At 36.7% G+C, this 18,570-nt stretch overlaps 1 protein-coding gene across 2 annotated transcripts in view; it reads right to left on the reverse strand.

Moving 5' to 3' along the window:
* The window catches only part of PPP4R3A (protein phosphatase 4 regulatory subunit 3A), a 38,162-nt gene that overhangs the window by 17,783 nt on the left and 1,809 nt on the right, over positions 1 to 18,570 (reverse strand). For both annotated transcript variants that reach the window (XM_042944101.1, XM_042944100.1), the window contains exons 2-4: positions 8,322 to 8,377; positions 4,917 to 5,015; positions 861 to 1,478 (exon numbers count right to left, since the gene is read on the reverse strand). In XM_042944101.1, the coding sequence (XP_042800035.1) occupies positions 861 to 1,478; positions 4,917 to 5,015; positions 8,322 to 8,377 (773 nt within the window). The remainder of the gene's footprint in view (positions 1 to 860; positions 1,479 to 4,916; positions 5,016 to 8,321; positions 8,378 to 18,570) is intronic.

Genomic DNA, 18,570 nt, shown 5'->3' on the forward strand with positions numbered 1-18,570 from the left:
TAATATCCTGAGAAGTTTTTGGACCTTGAAGGTGTTACAAATGTGGATTGCTGGCTAGCTCTCATAGATTTTGATTTCTGTGCTTTGTGCAGAATCCAGGAAACATTACACCCTAGGCAGTTCTGATACAAGCACCCCTAAAACACCAGACCTGAGAGACTGGGGATACTGTAAAAAGAAAATTTGGGGTTTAATAAGGCAAATATTAATAGATACTTTAAAATAATGCTCAAAAGGCTTACATCACGTTCATGCATGATCTTTTATCGTCACATGACTTTACAGGGTAGATACTAATATCACCATCCTTCCGATCAGGAAACCGAAGCTTCAGGAGGTTAAGAAAGTTGCCCAAGTCACATAGCTATTAAGTGACAGGTGGAGCTGTAACTCATATCCACATCCAACTTCCCCCTACTCGTCTAATAAAGAAGCATGCATGCCCTTTGCTAAGGAGACACGCAACTATAATTTGCCAACATCTGTATTCCCTTGACCCTAAAAACTGGGTCCCTTTATATATAATTACCTGGCAGTGTTACCAATTCTACAGAACTTATATTCTTCAGTTAATTCTACATTCAACCATTTCATTAAGACCATTCCCTTAACTTCTTCAAGCCAGACTTCTTTATCACATTTACCTTCCCTGACATAAACATAACACCCCTCTGGTCCCACAGTATTATATATTATAGTCCCTTCTAATAACACCAACATACATACCTTCAGACAAAAATCAAAACTCAATTTAGGTATTTAAAAGGAACAATAAATTACTTCTGCTAAATCAATTAACAGTTTAAATGGTATCAATCAAGAAGTATCTCTAAGTAGGAAAATAAAATGATCTAACTCACCTGTAACATACCAACAATTTCTACCTTATTGAAAAAGATAAAGGAGTGAAGTGTTGATAACATATTTTCTTCAAAGACTGAAGGGGTAGGTAGAACCATATCTTGGATGTACTGAACTCTGTATGTCTGATGAATTTTTTGTTTCAGCTCAGGATCAGATATGGGAATCACTTCCTTAAACTTGGCTGTTTTTGTTAGAAATTCCCTGTGTTTTCGTGGTTGTGATAAAGCAGGATCATATTCTAAGCATCCAATGACGTCCATTATACATTCCTCAGAAAACATAACTTCGAAAAGAGCAGTTCGATTCAAGAGGAAGATGCCTTTGATAATTTCATACAAGTGGTGCAGTCCTTCAATATTTTCCAAATCCTCACACACATGAAAAAGCTCTAAGAGCTTTTTAATATAACCCTCATTTTCCAGTGCTAGTGCAAGTTTTTCACGACGCAGGGGGGAAGGTAAAGATGATGCCACAAGTTCTGCAATTTCCTCAAGGCGACTTAATTCACAAGATGGCAATTCTAAACCCGGTGATGACATATCATCAAAACGCTCCTCTTCAGATTCATCTACGAGATCCTGAGTGATATCCACTGAAGGGTCCTTTCCTTGAACCTATTAAATAAGATTTACGATGGCTGTCATAGAATATAATCAAGCAAATCTAAATGATATTCTTAGATGAATACAAGAGATGTTTTAAGAATCCTAGCACTGTATGCCAGGAGAGCCACCAAAGTTTAAGTAAAATTCAAATAAATATCAAACATCATAATGTTGTGATCACAGAAAACATGTAATTAATTATAAGCTACAAGGAAAATTTTAATATCAATTCCTGAAAGCAAGGGCCAATGACATGTGCAAACTGGCTTTGGACCAAAGTGGGTCAGTGACATGCTATGAATGCTGGTTGGTGGCCCCAAAATATCAGTTAAGAAAAACTATGGGAAACAAGCATATTTACACAAAAGTGAAACTATTTATAAAAAGCAACTATAACATACACGTAGTAGAGCACAGTAGAGCAGAGTCCCCAAGGTTATCTACTAAAAGTAACCAAACCATGGAAGTTTTCCTTTCTGTTCACCCAAATCTATAGGTTTCATGATCCCTTCCAAGAAGCCCGAAAAGTGTTGTAAGCCCCAACTTAATGTCAATATATGGGCTCTCAGGGTTCACAATTAAATACATTTTAAGGTAAAAGGATATTTTTACCAAAGGGCATAGACTTATTTTGAAATAAAATAAGTTTTGCTATCTTAGCCCTATAATTTGAGACACTGTCACTAAATTTAGCAGCCCAACAGGCCAAGTTGAATGATAAAGGCATGGAAAACTTAGACCTTATATGAAACGGCCAAGAAACTGAAATTGCTTAGCATGCTTAAGAGAGACTGTTAATGGATATTGGAAGGGGAGAAGGCCTGGAATAGGTTGTGAAATTATGCTCCAAGTTGATATCATCTTGACCTTAACCCAGTGGGCAACAACCACTGAAAGGCAACTAGGCACATTCACGGATTGTACCAGCCATAGTCTCAAGTTGGCTTTGGATTTGTTAACTACATAAACTCTCAAAACAGCTTTAGATTCCTGATACTCAGGCTATGCCTTTACCTATAGAAATACAGTAGCATTTGATTAAAAAACCAAATGTAAAGGGACAAAAACCCTTACTGTAATGACAATGCTATCTTGAGTTTATCTGCAAATATGAAGGGAATCAAACCGTGGTTAGGATATTCTTGGAATCTGATCTACTCAGGGAATCAAGGTGGAATTGTAATGATTTGACAAATACGTTTCAGCCTTACTTTCAGAGAAGTAATGAAGAATGAAAACAGAAGAAAGGGAGAATAAGCTACAAGTCTTCCTTAAGAGAAAGGATAAGTCTTAGAAATGAAATGAAATGAAATGAAATGAAATGAAATGAAATGAAATGAAATGAAATGAAATGAAAATGAGAATGTGGAGGCCATGAAAAGTGTAAGGAAGAAGCGATATACACAAACCTAGTATCTACTATCAAGGAGGATACTAGAAAATGGGGGAGACTTTTTGCTGTTTCTAGATCAAGAAACGAGCAGAGTTCAAGAGTAAGAAAAACATGTTAAGATCTCAAAAGAGCAAAAGGTAATGCATTCCTTAGAGCTAGGATCTAGAAATTAAGAAGTACAGACAGGATCATGAAAGACTGACTGAGAAACAACAATTTGAATCTAAAGTACACACAAGTTGAAGGGGAAGATCAGAAAATCATAAAATAGCCAGTGAGTCCCAGGAAAGTTACTAGAGACAAAGTATACAAATACTACTACCTGTGGCCCAAGTGTAAATGAAGAATTACAGCCTAAGGATACATATAGTGAGGATGTGACAATTTATTAAAGGCAATTTATTAAATTTATTAAAGCCTGTCATGACAGCAACACATGAAGTCCCAGGTGTAAGTATGGGCCCTAATAGACTGTGTCCAGGGTGAGCTTGTTCAACTCAGAAAAGTGAAGGAGAACAAGGTCTGTCTGAGCAATGGGTGCCCTTAGTATACCAAGCTCTTCAATCTCCTCTCTCTATGGGAGAACTACTACACACAGGACAAAATCTGGAGGCAAGTGCTATGAAAACAAACATATGGGAAAGAAAGCAAAGAACAAGAATGAAGAAAAAAGGAATTCAGATATAAATGTCAGTCTTTCACACATTAGCAAAAAGGGACAGTTTGTTGGTCACGTTAATATGTGAAGAACACAGCTGAATAGGCGATCAAGCAGAAATAAATTCTGCAAATAAGGAAACACTGTGCCTCAAGGACACTGCAGTTTTATTAAAGCGATGGCACTCAAACTTCAGGGGGCACTGAGAATCACCTAAAACAGGAATTGACAGATGATAGCCAAACATGGCCCACCACCAATTTTTGTAAATAAATCTTATTACCAGAGAACCACACTCTTTAGGTATGCATCACGTGTGGCTACTTTCATTTTACAACAGGAGAGTTGAATGGCTGTTAAACTGCATGGCCAACAAGGCCTGAAATATTTACTATCCCGCCCTTTACAGAGAAAATGTGACCTGGAAGGCTTGTTCAAATGTAATTCAAATACAATTACTAGGACCTACTCACAGAACTTCTGATTCAGTAGGTCTCAGAATTTGCATTTCTATCAGTTCTCAGGTCATGCTGCTGGTCTGACGACCACACTTTGAGAACCAATAAATTAAAGAACCTGCTAAAGATTATTCTCCAATTAAAATAAATGTGGAGACTGAGCAACTGTCCTTAGGATGCAATCGTTTAAATGAGTCTATAACAAGAGCCAGTGGCTTTAGCATATAATAAATGCAAAACAGAGTGCATGACAAATGCATACCCGACAAGACGGTGGAGATCATGTGACCAGAGGTACCAGAGTCACTAGGAAATTCCAGAATCAACTGAGAACACGCAAGATGAGGTGGAACAGATAGTAAAGAACTACTAGAAGTTACTGAACAAAGTGAGATCAGATTGGCATTTTTAAAAAGATCCTTCTAGCTGTGGTATGGATTTGCGAAGACCAGTCAGGGTGAAAGCAATAAACAAGGCAAGAAATGACAGTGGCTTAGTAAATTGTGATAGCAGTGAAAATAAAGAGAAGTGAACGAATTTAAAATTTGTAATTGAAGGACCGAATGGATGTTAAGTGATGAAGGAAGGATAAATATGACCCACAAGTTTCTGGTTTCAGCAACTGGCTGGCATTTACTGAGATGAGGGAGATGGGAGAATGAACAGATTCAGATGAGATTATGTTCGGTTCTGAACTATTAAATGAGACACTAGTGAACACTCATGGAGGAGCTCTCAAAGACAGCTGGATAGAAAGTGTGGAGTTCAGCACAGATTGAGGTAAATAAACTGCACTTGCCTATAAATCAAGCTTTTCACAGACAACAGTGAATTTAAGAAATATGAAATGCTATTTAAAATCTTGGGCATTAGCTAAAAGCGCAGCAAAAAACAATATACTCAGAGAGCATGTTAACTTTCTAGTTTCCTAAAATTACCTGACATATTTTCTCCCAAATTTCATCACATCCAGCTTTTTCTTGAAAGCTAAGGGCCAAGTCATAATTTTCTGCTTCAGACCACACAATCAAAGTATCCTTGAGAGAAAAAAAAAGTCTGATTAGTATCATTATCACAAACTACTTTAAAGTATAAGGCTTAAATAAACAAAGCAACAAGGAATTGCGTGTGAACAGTACTCAGCAACATCCATACTGGTAATTGCCAAGCCTCTGTATATCTGGCTATAAAATGAAAACAATGTTTTCCTTAAGGAGAAGTTAACAAATAAATAAAAAGTACTACAAAGCGACCAATCTAAATGTACTAAAAGATACATACCTAAACACTGTATCAATCCTTTGCCTGCACACTAGTTACATTTTATGCTCTAGTCACAATGCCCAGAAAGGAAGCCTGAGCATTCATTAATTAGGGCACGTTAGGAGGATGGGATTAATAAACAAAATTCCTTCTCTCATCTCTCTATTGTCAACATTGGATGTTCTTTACCTGGGGCACCTGAAGCCCATGAAATTACTGGCTAAATCTGTAATATGTGAGCACTTATCTGGGCAGAAAGTTTTTTAACCTTCACCGAAGTGCTGTAGTTCAAAAAGCAAGATGCTCCTACCACCCACAACTCCTTTGCTCCTACTTGGACAGGCTTTTATTTAATGGTAATAAGTTTAATGAATAGTAAAAATATTTACAGGGTCTAAGATATCTTTTCAAACTTACTGACAGTAATAAGCATATACACTGTTCCGGAGTCATCAACTATTTCAAAAATAAGCCCTCCAACTGAGAGAGGTTTGTGACCCATATATGAAATTTTGAATGGTACCAAGGAGAATTACATTCAAAAAGAAGCCTAATGGAACAGCTACCATATAGCATTTTTTTTCAGGCTGGTCCAAAGAAAAGAATTAGAAGTCAGAATTAGGAGGATGTGAGTACAACATAAAGAAAACATAATTCAATCTAAGAAATAACTGCAAGGAGCCAAGCAAAGGCTAGGTGAGCATCTACCAGGATGATAAAAGGTTCCTGTATTAAGAAGGAAACATGACTAGTCCATCTTTAAGGTAACTTAAAAGATATGTCTACATGGAGGAAGCTTCTAATACTTTTCCCTATCAAAGATACCCCTTATTGTACACAGATGGATCCCCTGATTAAAAATCTGTCTCCTAACCGGCATATTAATTCCTTTCAGTCAATTATGTAACTGTCCATCATGAGGACCAGTAGTCTCTCGCTGAACTACAGTGATGCCAACCAGAAGTAAATAAATGATCATTTGAATAGGCTGTGCAGTATTACTAATAGAATAAATCCACAATTTTTATTCAAAATTTTAAAAAACAGCTCAAAGACTCCTTTTTACTGTCCTCAAGAACTTCTAGAGATCATAGATACCAGGCACGCATCTGTTCCACAGTGACTGAGTAGCAGTTCAAACTCAAAATAATTTATATTAACATTGTAAGATCAACACACCAGAAATTAGTCAGTTGGGAAACCCCCTAGAGTCTGCTTCATCTTTAAAATAGGTAGAATACATACTGTTGTGAAAATTGCTGATAATATAACACCTACTGGAACAAACCTAAAACCAATGATCACATTAGTAATAAGACAGATTTAATACAACCATAAGCAATTACTCTGGTACAATGTAAATTCAGATTCATCTACAGGCTTAAATCAGTGCACAGCTAGCCATTTGCAACCACGTGGATGGAACTGGAGGGCATTATGTTCAGTGAAATTAGTCAGAGAAAGACAAAAATCATATGACTTCACTCATATGAGGACTTTAAGAGACAAAACAGGACAAAACAAAAGAGATTCATAAATATGGAGAACAAACTGAGGGTTGCTGGAGGGGTTGTGGGGGGGGGATGGGCTAAATGGGTAAGGGGCATTAAGGAATCTACTGAAATCATTGCTTCACTATATACTAATTTGGATGTAAATTTTAAAAAATAAAAAATAAAGTTAAATAAAAATATACAGAAATAACCTTCAAAAAAATATCAGTGCACAGTTAGACATATGCTCTTAACTGTTCATTTGACAAATTTAGAAGTTTGAAAATTTTTAGGAATTGCTCTTCTGTTTTCCTTAAAGAGCCTAAAATCATCTTGTTTATCATCCAACATTAACCTATAGGTTAAGACATACGGAGCTCTTCATTCATCCTCAAAATAGACTTGATCTTTCCTTTTTCTTCAGATGACTTTTACTCTTCAACTAACTAAAACCTCAAAACACTAATTTATGTATTTAGGGATAGAATAGCAATAGCAAATACTCTAGTCTCCAGCCACTCCAATCAACCAATCTTAATGGTTCTTAATGGTTTTCTTAAGATCACTAAATGCAACGGTGTTAGCAGAACATTAGACTATCAAGAAAATATTTCAACTGTACCAAATGTTTGTTGGACAAATACATCACCACTAAACGGATTTAGGAGTTAATATCAGCTTTCCCATATACTCTCTGTGTGACCTCAACCAAGTCACAATCTTTAGGGATCTAATGTGCAAAGCCAACACTAACTTTCCTCTAGTAGTATTTTAATGGTCAGTGATGAAGCAAAGCACTTTACAATTTATTTATAGATTAATATATTTATAAAGTAATATACACATATGAATGCATTGGTAATAGCCTTTAGTCTAAATTATTTTACATCTATACCTTCAGGGCAATGCGGGGACTGATACTGCTTTTACTGGCTTTGTACAGCACTCAGTGGATCTGTGTGTGTGTGTGTATGTGTGTTCTGAATAAATACCCTTTGATGATAGTGCTACTAGGTACCAAATAGAGAAAGATTTACTTTCAGTTATCACTTGCTCTCTGAAGGATACAAGAAAGAGCATACTGAAACTAAAAGTTGTCTTACCAAACTGCATCACTGTTATATTTCCATAAGGTCCTATTCAGGCTATGTAAGAAATCAGACTCTTACCTACACTGGATTGCTGTATAGGGACAGAAATATCCCTTCTGCACTAGCATCTACAACAGCAAAGAAAGCAGTTTCCACCATTTCGTTGTGTTAACAGCTGATTGTATCAGTAGCCACTTCTTTAGGGAGAAACCAGAAAACTATACTGTTTTAGTTTTAACTTTTGAGAATTAAATCTTAGTTGCTAGAATATCTGAAATATAAACTAAGTTTAACTTGAAGTTTTTTTTTAATTTAAAATAAAATGATTGCTTTATATAGAGATTGGTTGAAATCACATTTTAGAATTAGACTAGGAAAGTATGTTGTAACCTGTTTTGAATTTCTCATTGCAAGTAATCAATGGTAAAATTTTCATTTAATCACCAAACTGAGAGGATAACATACAAGGTAAAACATAACATCTTCACATTTTTACCTGTTGTTTCTGATATGCGGTGTTAGGATTTATTTTGGACTCTAAAAGCAGAGAACCTGGGAAACAAAAGAAAAACAAAACAAAACATTCCATTATGTGATTGCAAAGCAGCACAATTACATTCCACACATACACACACATTTCCTTTCCTGAACACTTGATACAAATGTAACTTCAGTTAAGGAAACAGTGTTTTAAAAACAATTTTAGATATAATAAAACTTGTAACCCAACAAATACTTGATATATTATGTTTACTTTTAACAAGAAGAACACAATTATCTGAAGAGTGAGGAATGGGTGGTAAAAGAAATCTAACACCTTACGGGCAGCACAGAGTAGTGACATGGCACAGCACGTAGCAGGATGACCTGGGTTTAAATCTCTGAAACACATCAGGACTTGGATACGATCCATTTCCCCAGTACATCCCCACATTACGCTTCACCTTCAGAAAGTCTCTTACTTCTGTTCCAGAATTGCCACACTTCTCCATCTTCAAATAATCAATTGTTTTCTGATAGTAAACTAATTTTAATTTGCACATTTCTGTATTTTTCCCCCCTGGCCATAAGACTTGCGATATTCAGAAAACAACTAGTACTTTGTTGGGGCGCCTGGGTGGCTCAGTCGGTTGAGTGTCTGACTTCAGCTCAGGTAATGATCTCACGGTTTGTGGGTTCGAGCCCCACATCGGGCTCTGTGCTGCCTGTTGAGGATTCTTTCTCTCTCTGTTTGTCCCCTGCTCTCTGCACACTCTATCTCAGAAGTAAACTTAAAAAAAAAAAAAAAAAAGTTTATTTATTTTTGAGAGAGAGAGAGAAAATGAGTAGGGGAGGGGCAGAGAGACAGGGACACACTGAATCCGAAGTAGGCTCCAGACACTTAACCGACTGAGCCACCCAGACTCCCCTTAAAAACTAAACTTTGATAAATTTCCCCGTGCTTCAATTTTCTTTATGCACAATTATTGGACTTTTAAATTTTGTAATTAGAAGTTGTCTAGTGTTGCATTCATAACAAGAAAAAGCAGCAAGGACATGAATATCTAGAGTCAACATTATTAAAAGCCTTCAACTATCTTTGTAAATATTCCTCCACTGTTTCCTGTAAATACTAGAACAGAAATTGCAATCTGTCGTTTCCCAGTGAAATCAGAGTATTCAGGTACGTTATGGATCAAACTTAACTTTTTATAGATGAGTTGTGGCATACAATTATACTCAAAACGTGGTTTCTAGCAGAAAATACATTCCCAAAACCTACTTTGAAATACCTATCACATCCTCAAAAACAATCCATCTTCAAAAAACTACATAAATAACAGACTGAAACTGGATTAAAGATCCAAGAGGTCTTGTGTCTTAGAACCAAAATAAGTAATGCCTCTTTAAAATTAGGGGCGCCTGGGTGGTTCTGTTGGTTAAGCGTCTGACTTTTTGGCTCAGGTCATGATCTCGCGGTCCATGGGTTCAAGTCCCGCATCGGGCTCTGTGCTGACTCAGAGCCTACTTTGGATTCTGTGTGTCTCTCTCTCTCAAAATAAACAAACATTTAAATGAATGAATGAATAAATGTTAAACTGCACAGGGGCACCAGTGGCTCAGTCATTTAAGTGTCCAAATTTAGCTCAGGTCTTGATTTCATGGTTCGTGGGCTTGAGCCCCGTGTCAAGCTCTGCTGACGATACAGGAACTGCTTGGGATTCTCTCTCTCTCTGCCCCTCCCCTACTTTCATGTGGACTCTCTCTCAAAATAAATGAACCAAAAAAAAAAAAAACACCAAAAAACACCAAAAAACAAAAAAACAAAAAACAAACAAGTTAAGCTGCAAAAAAAGCATGATCTACCCAAAAGAAAAAATTGGACATCATTGATCAATGATAATTGGATAGGATCAAAATCAAAATCTGTGCTACAAATAACACCATCAAGAATGTGAAAAGACAACCCATAGAATGGGGAAAAATAACTGAAATCATATATCTGATTAAGGGATTTTTATACAGAACTCTGACAACTTAAATAATAAAAAGACAACCCAATTTTGGTCAATAAATCTGAACTGACATTTCTCCAAAGATATACAAACGGACCATGAGCATAAGAAAAGATACTCAACATCATTAGTCATTAAAGAGATGCAAATAAAAACCACAAATAAGACCATTTAACACCTGCTAGGATGCCTATAATCAAAGACAGTGTTGCCAACCATGTGGAGAAATTGGATCCCTCATACATTTTGCTTGAGGTATGTAAAAAGGCATCCAGTTTGTAAAACAGTTTGGCAGTTCCTCAATTGCTAGAGTTACCAGCAATTCCACTCCTAGGTATATACCCAAGAGAAATGAAAACATATGTATGGTCACACAAATATGTGTACATGTAGTTTCTTAGCAGCACTTTTTCATAACAGCAAAAAAGTGGAAACAATCCAAATGTCCAAAAACTAATGCGTAAATACTATTCAGCTATACAAAAAAAAAAAAAAAAAAAAAAAAATACATGCCATAACATGGATAAAACCTGAAAACATTACAAGTGAAAGAAGCCAATCATAAAGGCCTATATTCTATGACTGTATTTGTATGAAATGTACAGAGTGTACAAATCAGAGAAAGAGGTGTAGGTTAGTGATTGTTTAGGGCTGAGGAGGAAAGGGGAGTGAATAGGTAGTGACTTCTAATGGTTACACGATTTCTGTCAGAGAGGACAAAATATTCTAAAATTAGACTGTGGTGATGGTTGCATAATCCTGTGAATATACTGAAAAATACTGAACTATACACTCTGGATGGGTGAATTATATGGCATGTGAACAATGTTTTTGAAAAAGTGTAAATACTCATTTGGTAGAATACCACATAGCAGTGTTAATGAGTGAACCAAATATGTGAATCTTATAAATATCTACCATATAATTCTATTTACATAAAATTTAAAGACTAGCAAAAATTAACCTGTGGTGTTCATACACGGGTAGAGATAGTGACTGAGAAGGGACAGGCTTCCAGAGTGCTGGTTATTTTACAAAAATTCATCAGGCGGAATACTTACGATCTATGTGCCTTTTTGATGTATTACACTTGAAAAGTTTTTTAAAAAGTTCAAGAGTAGGGGTAAACAGAGGGGTGGAGTTACCACTTCAAATTGTGCTTTCGAAAACCACACCTGTAACAGTGTGTCAACTATACTTCAATAGAAAGAAAGAAAGAAAGAAAGAAAGAAAGAAAGACAGACAGACACACACCTGACCTGGCCGCTCTAAGAACAAAAAGTGGTAGTGGTACAACTATTATTTTTCAGGTACCAACTCCTTTTGCATTTGCTTCAAAACTCTCTCTCCATAAAATTACAGGGTTAAGGGTAATTAGAAAGGAAAAACCACAAATTCAAGTGTTCCCTCCAAAAGCCCTAGCTAAAGCAAGAATAAGCACATAACTAGAAGCTTTTGATGTTGGCAAGTTTTTCTTTTTTCTGGGCCGCTCAAGATGTTAAAGGGAAGTATATTCTGAAACACATTTTCAGTCACATCCCATGGCTTTGACCTAATATACCACCTTAGGAAGTCCAGCTCTGGTCCCCAAATACCATGCTCCCTAAGAAAGCAGTAAGTAGGCTGCAGAGGGTGAAGCATGAAGACTGCCTTTTAGTTTGGGGGCTAAGATAATAACAAAGACATATTTCTAGTTTTATATCTAGGCTATCTATTAGGTAGGTTCCCTTCCCCTATCTCTTAGTTTCTACTAGATCAAGTTATGAGCACTTCTCCAATTAACTGAAAAAGAACCAGTTGAGTGTTAATACGCATTAACACAATCCTTTCTCCCAAGTTTACTTGTCTCAGTTGCTATAGCTACAGTACCCGGAATAGCCATTTCATCCTAGTAATATATGGGTATGGCTGGGGATATAGAGTTCAACTGTAGGTGAGAGGCATTTATCATGGTAGCAGAGACAACAGGGGAAAATGAGGAAGATGATCCGTAGCAGCAGACCTCAAGCAACACTGCAGGAGGTAGAGTTGGTTCTCATTAAGGAGAACACGTGCTTTTGATACCAGGTAGGTCCAATGTTACTTTAATAACTGAAGCACATATGCACAAGAGTCTCCACCCAAACTTCATTTGAGAAACATACCCATCCTCTCCAATAAAAGATGCCTTATCTCCCAAGAAGAATTCACTCTCACCCTCTCCATGACACCTCCTCCTCATCTGACAAAGACACTCTGTCACACAGACTAGAGAAAGACAAGCCTACACAGCAAACCCCAATATCAAAGACTTGAGAAAAGCCAGTTGGCAAGGATATACTGGACACAAAGAAAAATGAAGACCATGATCAAACTAAAAGGAATGCATCAATACATGGAATTCAATTTGCCACTGCAGAATCTATCATTCAGACCAGTAGCAAAATCAAACACCCTCAGGTGAGCTAAAGTGTATTCCTACACAGCAAATGCTTGTCGGAGTCTATGTCAAAGAAGCTCTGATAGGCCTACGAGTCCATATTTGCACACAGACTTAAAAAAAAATTTAATTAATTAATTCTTTTTTTTACTAATACCAAGACTGACAACCAGCACAACTTTTGGGGAGGGTCACTTTATCTGTATCTAAAAGACTTTTAAACACATACTACTCTTTGGTCTAACAGTTCTGGAAATTAGCCTACATGTTCACACAGTGCCAAGTATACGAACAAATGGGTCACTAGCAGCGTCCGTAATGGTAAAAACCTAGAAACAATCTCTATGCCAGCTGTCCTCAAAGTGGGGGACCTCAAGGAGTCTGGAAAATCAAAACTATTTTCATAATATGACTAAAATATTATTTACCTTTTTCACCCTTACTTTTCTCAGTGTTGACACTGATATTGCAAAAGATTGAATGCAGAAGCAGGTTAAGAAATTAAACCAGACACTAAAGAGATTTGTAAAACTATGAAACAAGAGACACTCTTCTCACTAAATTCTGACTTAAGAAAAGCTTTTTAAAGTCTTAGTTTTAAATTCTAATATGGCAAATATCAGTAGATACAACCCACATAAAACAAAAGTTTTGGGGGATCCCAAGTTCTAACAGTATAAAGATCTCCTGGGAAAGAAAGTTACAGAAATGCTACTCTATGCCAGCAACAGTATACTTGCAGGAATTAAACATATACAATGATTTACTATGCTTTTAGAGGACAGATCTGTGTATCTTAACATAGATGCCCTAAATATATAGACAAAAAGGAGGTCTGTACACTCAGGAAACGGGGGAACAATGGTATAGGAGGGAAAATGCCACTCAGAACATCACCAAGACAACTGTAAGTAGAAGTTGTCAAACATAGATAAGAATGATGGACAATAAAACATTTAGTACAACAATGAGTATAGATTTGAGGTCATTAAAAACTTTACCTCCCTGCTTCATGACATCTTTGTTCCTCCTGTAAAATGAAATGTATTCCTTGAATCTATTCTTGTATCCTGCTGCCAATTCCCAACACACCTCGATCAAAACAAATACCTCCAGGGAGTGGGATGAGAAGTAGTTGGTAGCACACCAGTGAAGCATCATTCCAAAAGTGTCTGAATCAGAGAACCTACAACTAGTGCCTGCCGCCTGGATCCAGCCAGCAGACAGCCTGTTTGGGTTGTAGTCTAACACACATTCATACACTGAATTCATGCAAATGTTTTAAAATGCAAAGACGTTACATTAAAAAAAAAAAAAAAAAAATCTAGATTTCTGGCTGAGTGCAGGAAAAAAAGACCACAGAACTAAACTATTTAATCAAAGAGTCACTAGAGCAAGACTTATGGTTAGAAAAAATGATATCCCTAGGGTTGTTGTATTAACCAAAAATTTCAAGTGCCAACCCCAGCATCTACTACATAACCAGCACTCAGTACTTGTTTTTTTAAAGCATGGTCAAAATATCATTTCACTGGCATCACTGTGCTGCTGAATAGTAGAAAAATTAGTAATGATAACAATGATCCAGAAACACATTTCAATGAAAGATTAATCAACAGGTTTATATTGCTTAAGAAAAATATTGTAGCAAATAATACTTAGAAAACACTCCAAGAAAACTGTTAAGATTTTTTTTTTAATTTTTTTTTCAACGTTTTTAATTTATTTTTGGGACAGAGAGAGACAGAGCATGAACGGGGGAGGGGCAGAGAGAGAGGGAGACAGAATCGGAAACAGGCTCCAGGCTCCGAGCCATCAGCCCAGAGCCTGACGCGGGGCTCGAACTCATGGACCGCGACATCGTGACCTGGCTGAAGTCGGACGCTTAACCGACTGCACCACCCAGGCGCCCCAAGATTTTTAATCTTCTGATAAAGTGTTATTTAGCTAGAAAGTTCACTTGATTAGAAGATAGCATTTCCTTTCACTGGAGAAATGAGATGTTACAGTTTCTATAACTTTTATGGTTCTATTTTCAGTATCAACCAACGAATCAAGTTCAGGTTGTTAAAGAAACAGTTTAGGGGCGCCTGGGTGGCTCAGTCGGTTGAGCGTCCAACTTTGACTCAGGTCATGATCTCACAGCTCGTGAGTTCGAGCCCCGCGTCGGGCTCTGTGCTGACAGCTCAGAGCCTGGAGCCTGCTTCGGATTCTGTGTCTCCCTCTCTCTGCCCCTAACCACCTCGCATTCTGTCTCTGTCTCTCTCAAAAATAAATAAACATTAAAAAAATTAAAAAAAGAAAAAAAGAAAAGAAACAGTTTAGATTTGGATAAATTAAAGATTTCAGAATGAACAGGTCCAGCTGTCACTCCACGGTAAGCAGTTTAACATCTACTCATCTCTGGTATACTGTCCTTAATGCTCAAAACTAAGGGCAGGAGCTTCAGTACTGTGCTTCATTAGAGGAAATAAAACACCATCAAAAATGAGTTATTTCAAGTCCAAAATATCATCTGGATAGGACAGCAGCGTACACTTTAAACCTATAGCAATTCTGTGTTCCAAGTCCCTCTCTCCTGATTTTGTGGCTCAAGTTACACACAGCGTTTAAAAACTGAAATGAAGCCTCGGGAGAAAAATGGTGGCATTACATTAAAGAGGTTCCACGCCTATGTCAAACTTTCACTACACTCCAGCCCGATCACCTATACCCGACCTAGCTGATGGACTTCAAACTGTCGAAGTTACCACCCGCAACAGATGATAAATAAGGGTTTGCTCACCCTAGGCCTACTGATTTTCTACAAAAGTAGGTCTACATAAGAAAAAAACAAAACAAAACAGGGGGCTTTAAATGGACTTTTCAAAGTGAAATATTTCTCCCACTACTGATACCGAGCTCTCCTTAGCAGCTAAATCTGGAATGCCAACTGTACACAAGATTCTATACTGCTTACTAATTTATGAGAGCGAAAAAAAAAAAAAAAAATGCTGTTACTATCTCTGTTCAAATCACCACAACAGCCCAAACAAAACAGGCTTTCCACCTAAAGTGTTCTGACCTCCTTTTCTAATTATAGTGGGGGTGAGCCACTACCTACTACTACGTTCTACAAGAGGCAGACAGGATTCTAGTTTTCGCCACAGTAGCAGTTCTGCCTTGACAAAAACACTTCCCCGTCTCATTTTCTTCATGCCCCAAGTAATACTGAAAATTTAACCTTCTAAACTCTGAAATAGGTAAGTCAGACAATAGGTGAAACTATTTTGAAATGTAAAAATTACTTAATATAACCTAAGGTAAAAACCAAATGTAAGAACACTATTCTTGATGCTTGGCAAGTAATCCAGAAAAAAAGAACATGGATATGATTTATGTAAAAAAGACAGCCTTCACTATGTGGAGAAATTCCAAATTCTTTTATCAATTCTAAAATTGGAAGATGGAAGTGGTAAAAGCCACAATAAGACGTTAGAATGATCTGAAATAATAAACTGAGAGGGCAAGGTAAGGGATGACATTATTATCCTTCACTTCAAGCAACTTAACAGGTACAGCAGAAGTTGAAAGAAGAAAAAAAAACACAATACCAAGTAATTTTTATTGTTAGATGGAATTTTGCAGGTACCTGAGAAATGAAGTAATCTATCTTCATTAAAGAAAGGGTTGTGTTCGTACAAAGTATTTTACCACTATGAACTACTGAATAAGGAACCCCAAAAAAATGGGCTCGATGGCTTGCAGGACATTCCTTCCTCCAAGGCAAGGTGGGCTACAGATTTGCCAAGCCACTCAGTTCAGAGGGGAAAGGCACATACTTACACACAAAGATGCACCCTGTCAACAGAGAGGCCACAAGTACTTCCATTCAGAAGTGGCCTTCCTGATTTTCGGTGTAGTGTATAAAGGCCTCTAACGAGATAAAAGGCTCATTTTATGGAAAATCAGAAATACTTTCCATTTTGTTCACCACAATAAATACAGAGATTCTCAATTATCCTATAATGGAGAATGGGAGAAGCACACAATAATGGATGACCCAAATTAGCAGTCCATATAAAAACTTCCATCTGGCATGAAGATAAACTATAATTTTAAATATCTTTAGGCTAAAAATTTTTTTTATGTTCTTTGAAATAAGCTTTGAGTCTGTAAGTATAAAGCAGCAAATGCAAGTAGACAGCAATAATGGGAATTTAAAACACACTATAAACAGTTAATGATAATTAAATAATAAGTCTCAAGCCATAGGCTAGCTGTCTGAGCCTCAGTTTCCCCATCTGCAAAATATAGCTAATAACAGTACCTACACCAGATGACACAAGTAAACAGTCTCTGGCACATAGCAGGTACTCAATAAATTTTTACTTTGAATCCTATTTGGAGTTTTCCTATTAGAAAAAACATTAACCAAACTAGGGATTATTTAAATTGTTTTTTTTAAATATTTATTTATTTTTGAGATAGAGCATGCGCAAGTTGGGGAGGGCAGAGAGGGAGAGAGAGAATCCCAAACAGGCTCAGCACTGTCAGTGCAAAGCCTGGTGCAAGGCTCGATCCCACAAACTGTGACATCATGACCTGAGCCGAAATCAAGAGTGGGATGCTTAACTGACTGAGCCACCCAGGCGCCCCCAAACTAGAGATTATTTACGACATTATTCCATAAGTGTGCTGGAATTTTCTAAACCCACTCTTTGGATTTAGTTTTCCTTTATCTTAAATTTAACAAAGGCACATCAGTTATATTTAGTTCAGCTTTTTCTCTATCAATTAATAAAAATAAATAAAACTAATGGATAAAAATTAAAACCATTTTGTTTTTGCCATTCAACCTGTTTTATTGCAGAGTTCCAAACTTACCAAAGGGAGGAAGGGAGTTTAGGGGCTATTTCCAAAGAGGTAAAAATAAAAATGGGAAACAACCAGATCCCTACATCAGTACATTAGAACAGTAGGATTTCCTAGTATAGTAGGACATTAAAACATAACACTTAATACTTTAAACAAAATACTCTGCATAATGAGTCCAATTAAATACATGATGTGAATGTTAAACATGTTATTTTAAGTTATGAGATTTCAAAGAATTGACCTCAAATCTACCCACACTTTCATTTGGAAGTTAACTGAACCTACAAAGCCCATTCTTTCAACTCATTATGTAAAAAGTTTTCCAAACATGCAAAGGAGGAGATGTCAGAGTAGTGGTGACTATGTGATAGTCACACAAAAGCATGCTAACACATTCAAACTTGTATTTTTAAGAGGCAAATAATAGGCCTCAGAAAAATATTCCCAATGTATTCAAAATCCTTTAAATCCCTCCCAAAGGAAATAATCTCTCCAATTGGGCTATTCTGGGTAGCCTTATAAAGATAACCTGTGGCCAATATAACTCCAAATTACAATTTTTCAAATCAAATTGAAAATCGATGTCCCTTGAGTGTTCAATTACAGAAGGGTGAGTCTTGTTTGTTTTTCATGGAATGGGGAGTTCAGGGTTCAAAGTCCAATTAAAATTCCTTGAAACGAGTTTGTAATAATTCTGATACAGAACAACTACAATCCTAATAAACAAACAGCTAGAGTGAAATTATACACTAATGTAACAAGACAAGTTTTCAAATTCGGGAGAAACAATTTGAAAACACTTTCACCTGACGTGAACATCTTAAGTGAAACTCAAGCTATGCCACAGAGAGAGAGAGAAGTGGCAATCCCTAAATAAAGTAAGTCTTGAAAAATATGAAACACTTATTTTCAAACAACTGGGTCTTTGAACCTGGAGGGCTATTTCAAAACATGTGAAGCACGGGCACTAAGGC

This window comes from Panthera leo, chromosome B3, assembly GCF_018350215.1.
Source record: "Panthera leo isolate Ple1 chromosome B3, P.leo_Ple1_pat1.1, whole genome shotgun sequence".
NCBI lineage: Eukaryota > Metazoa > Chordata > Mammalia > Carnivora > Felidae > Panthera > Panthera leo.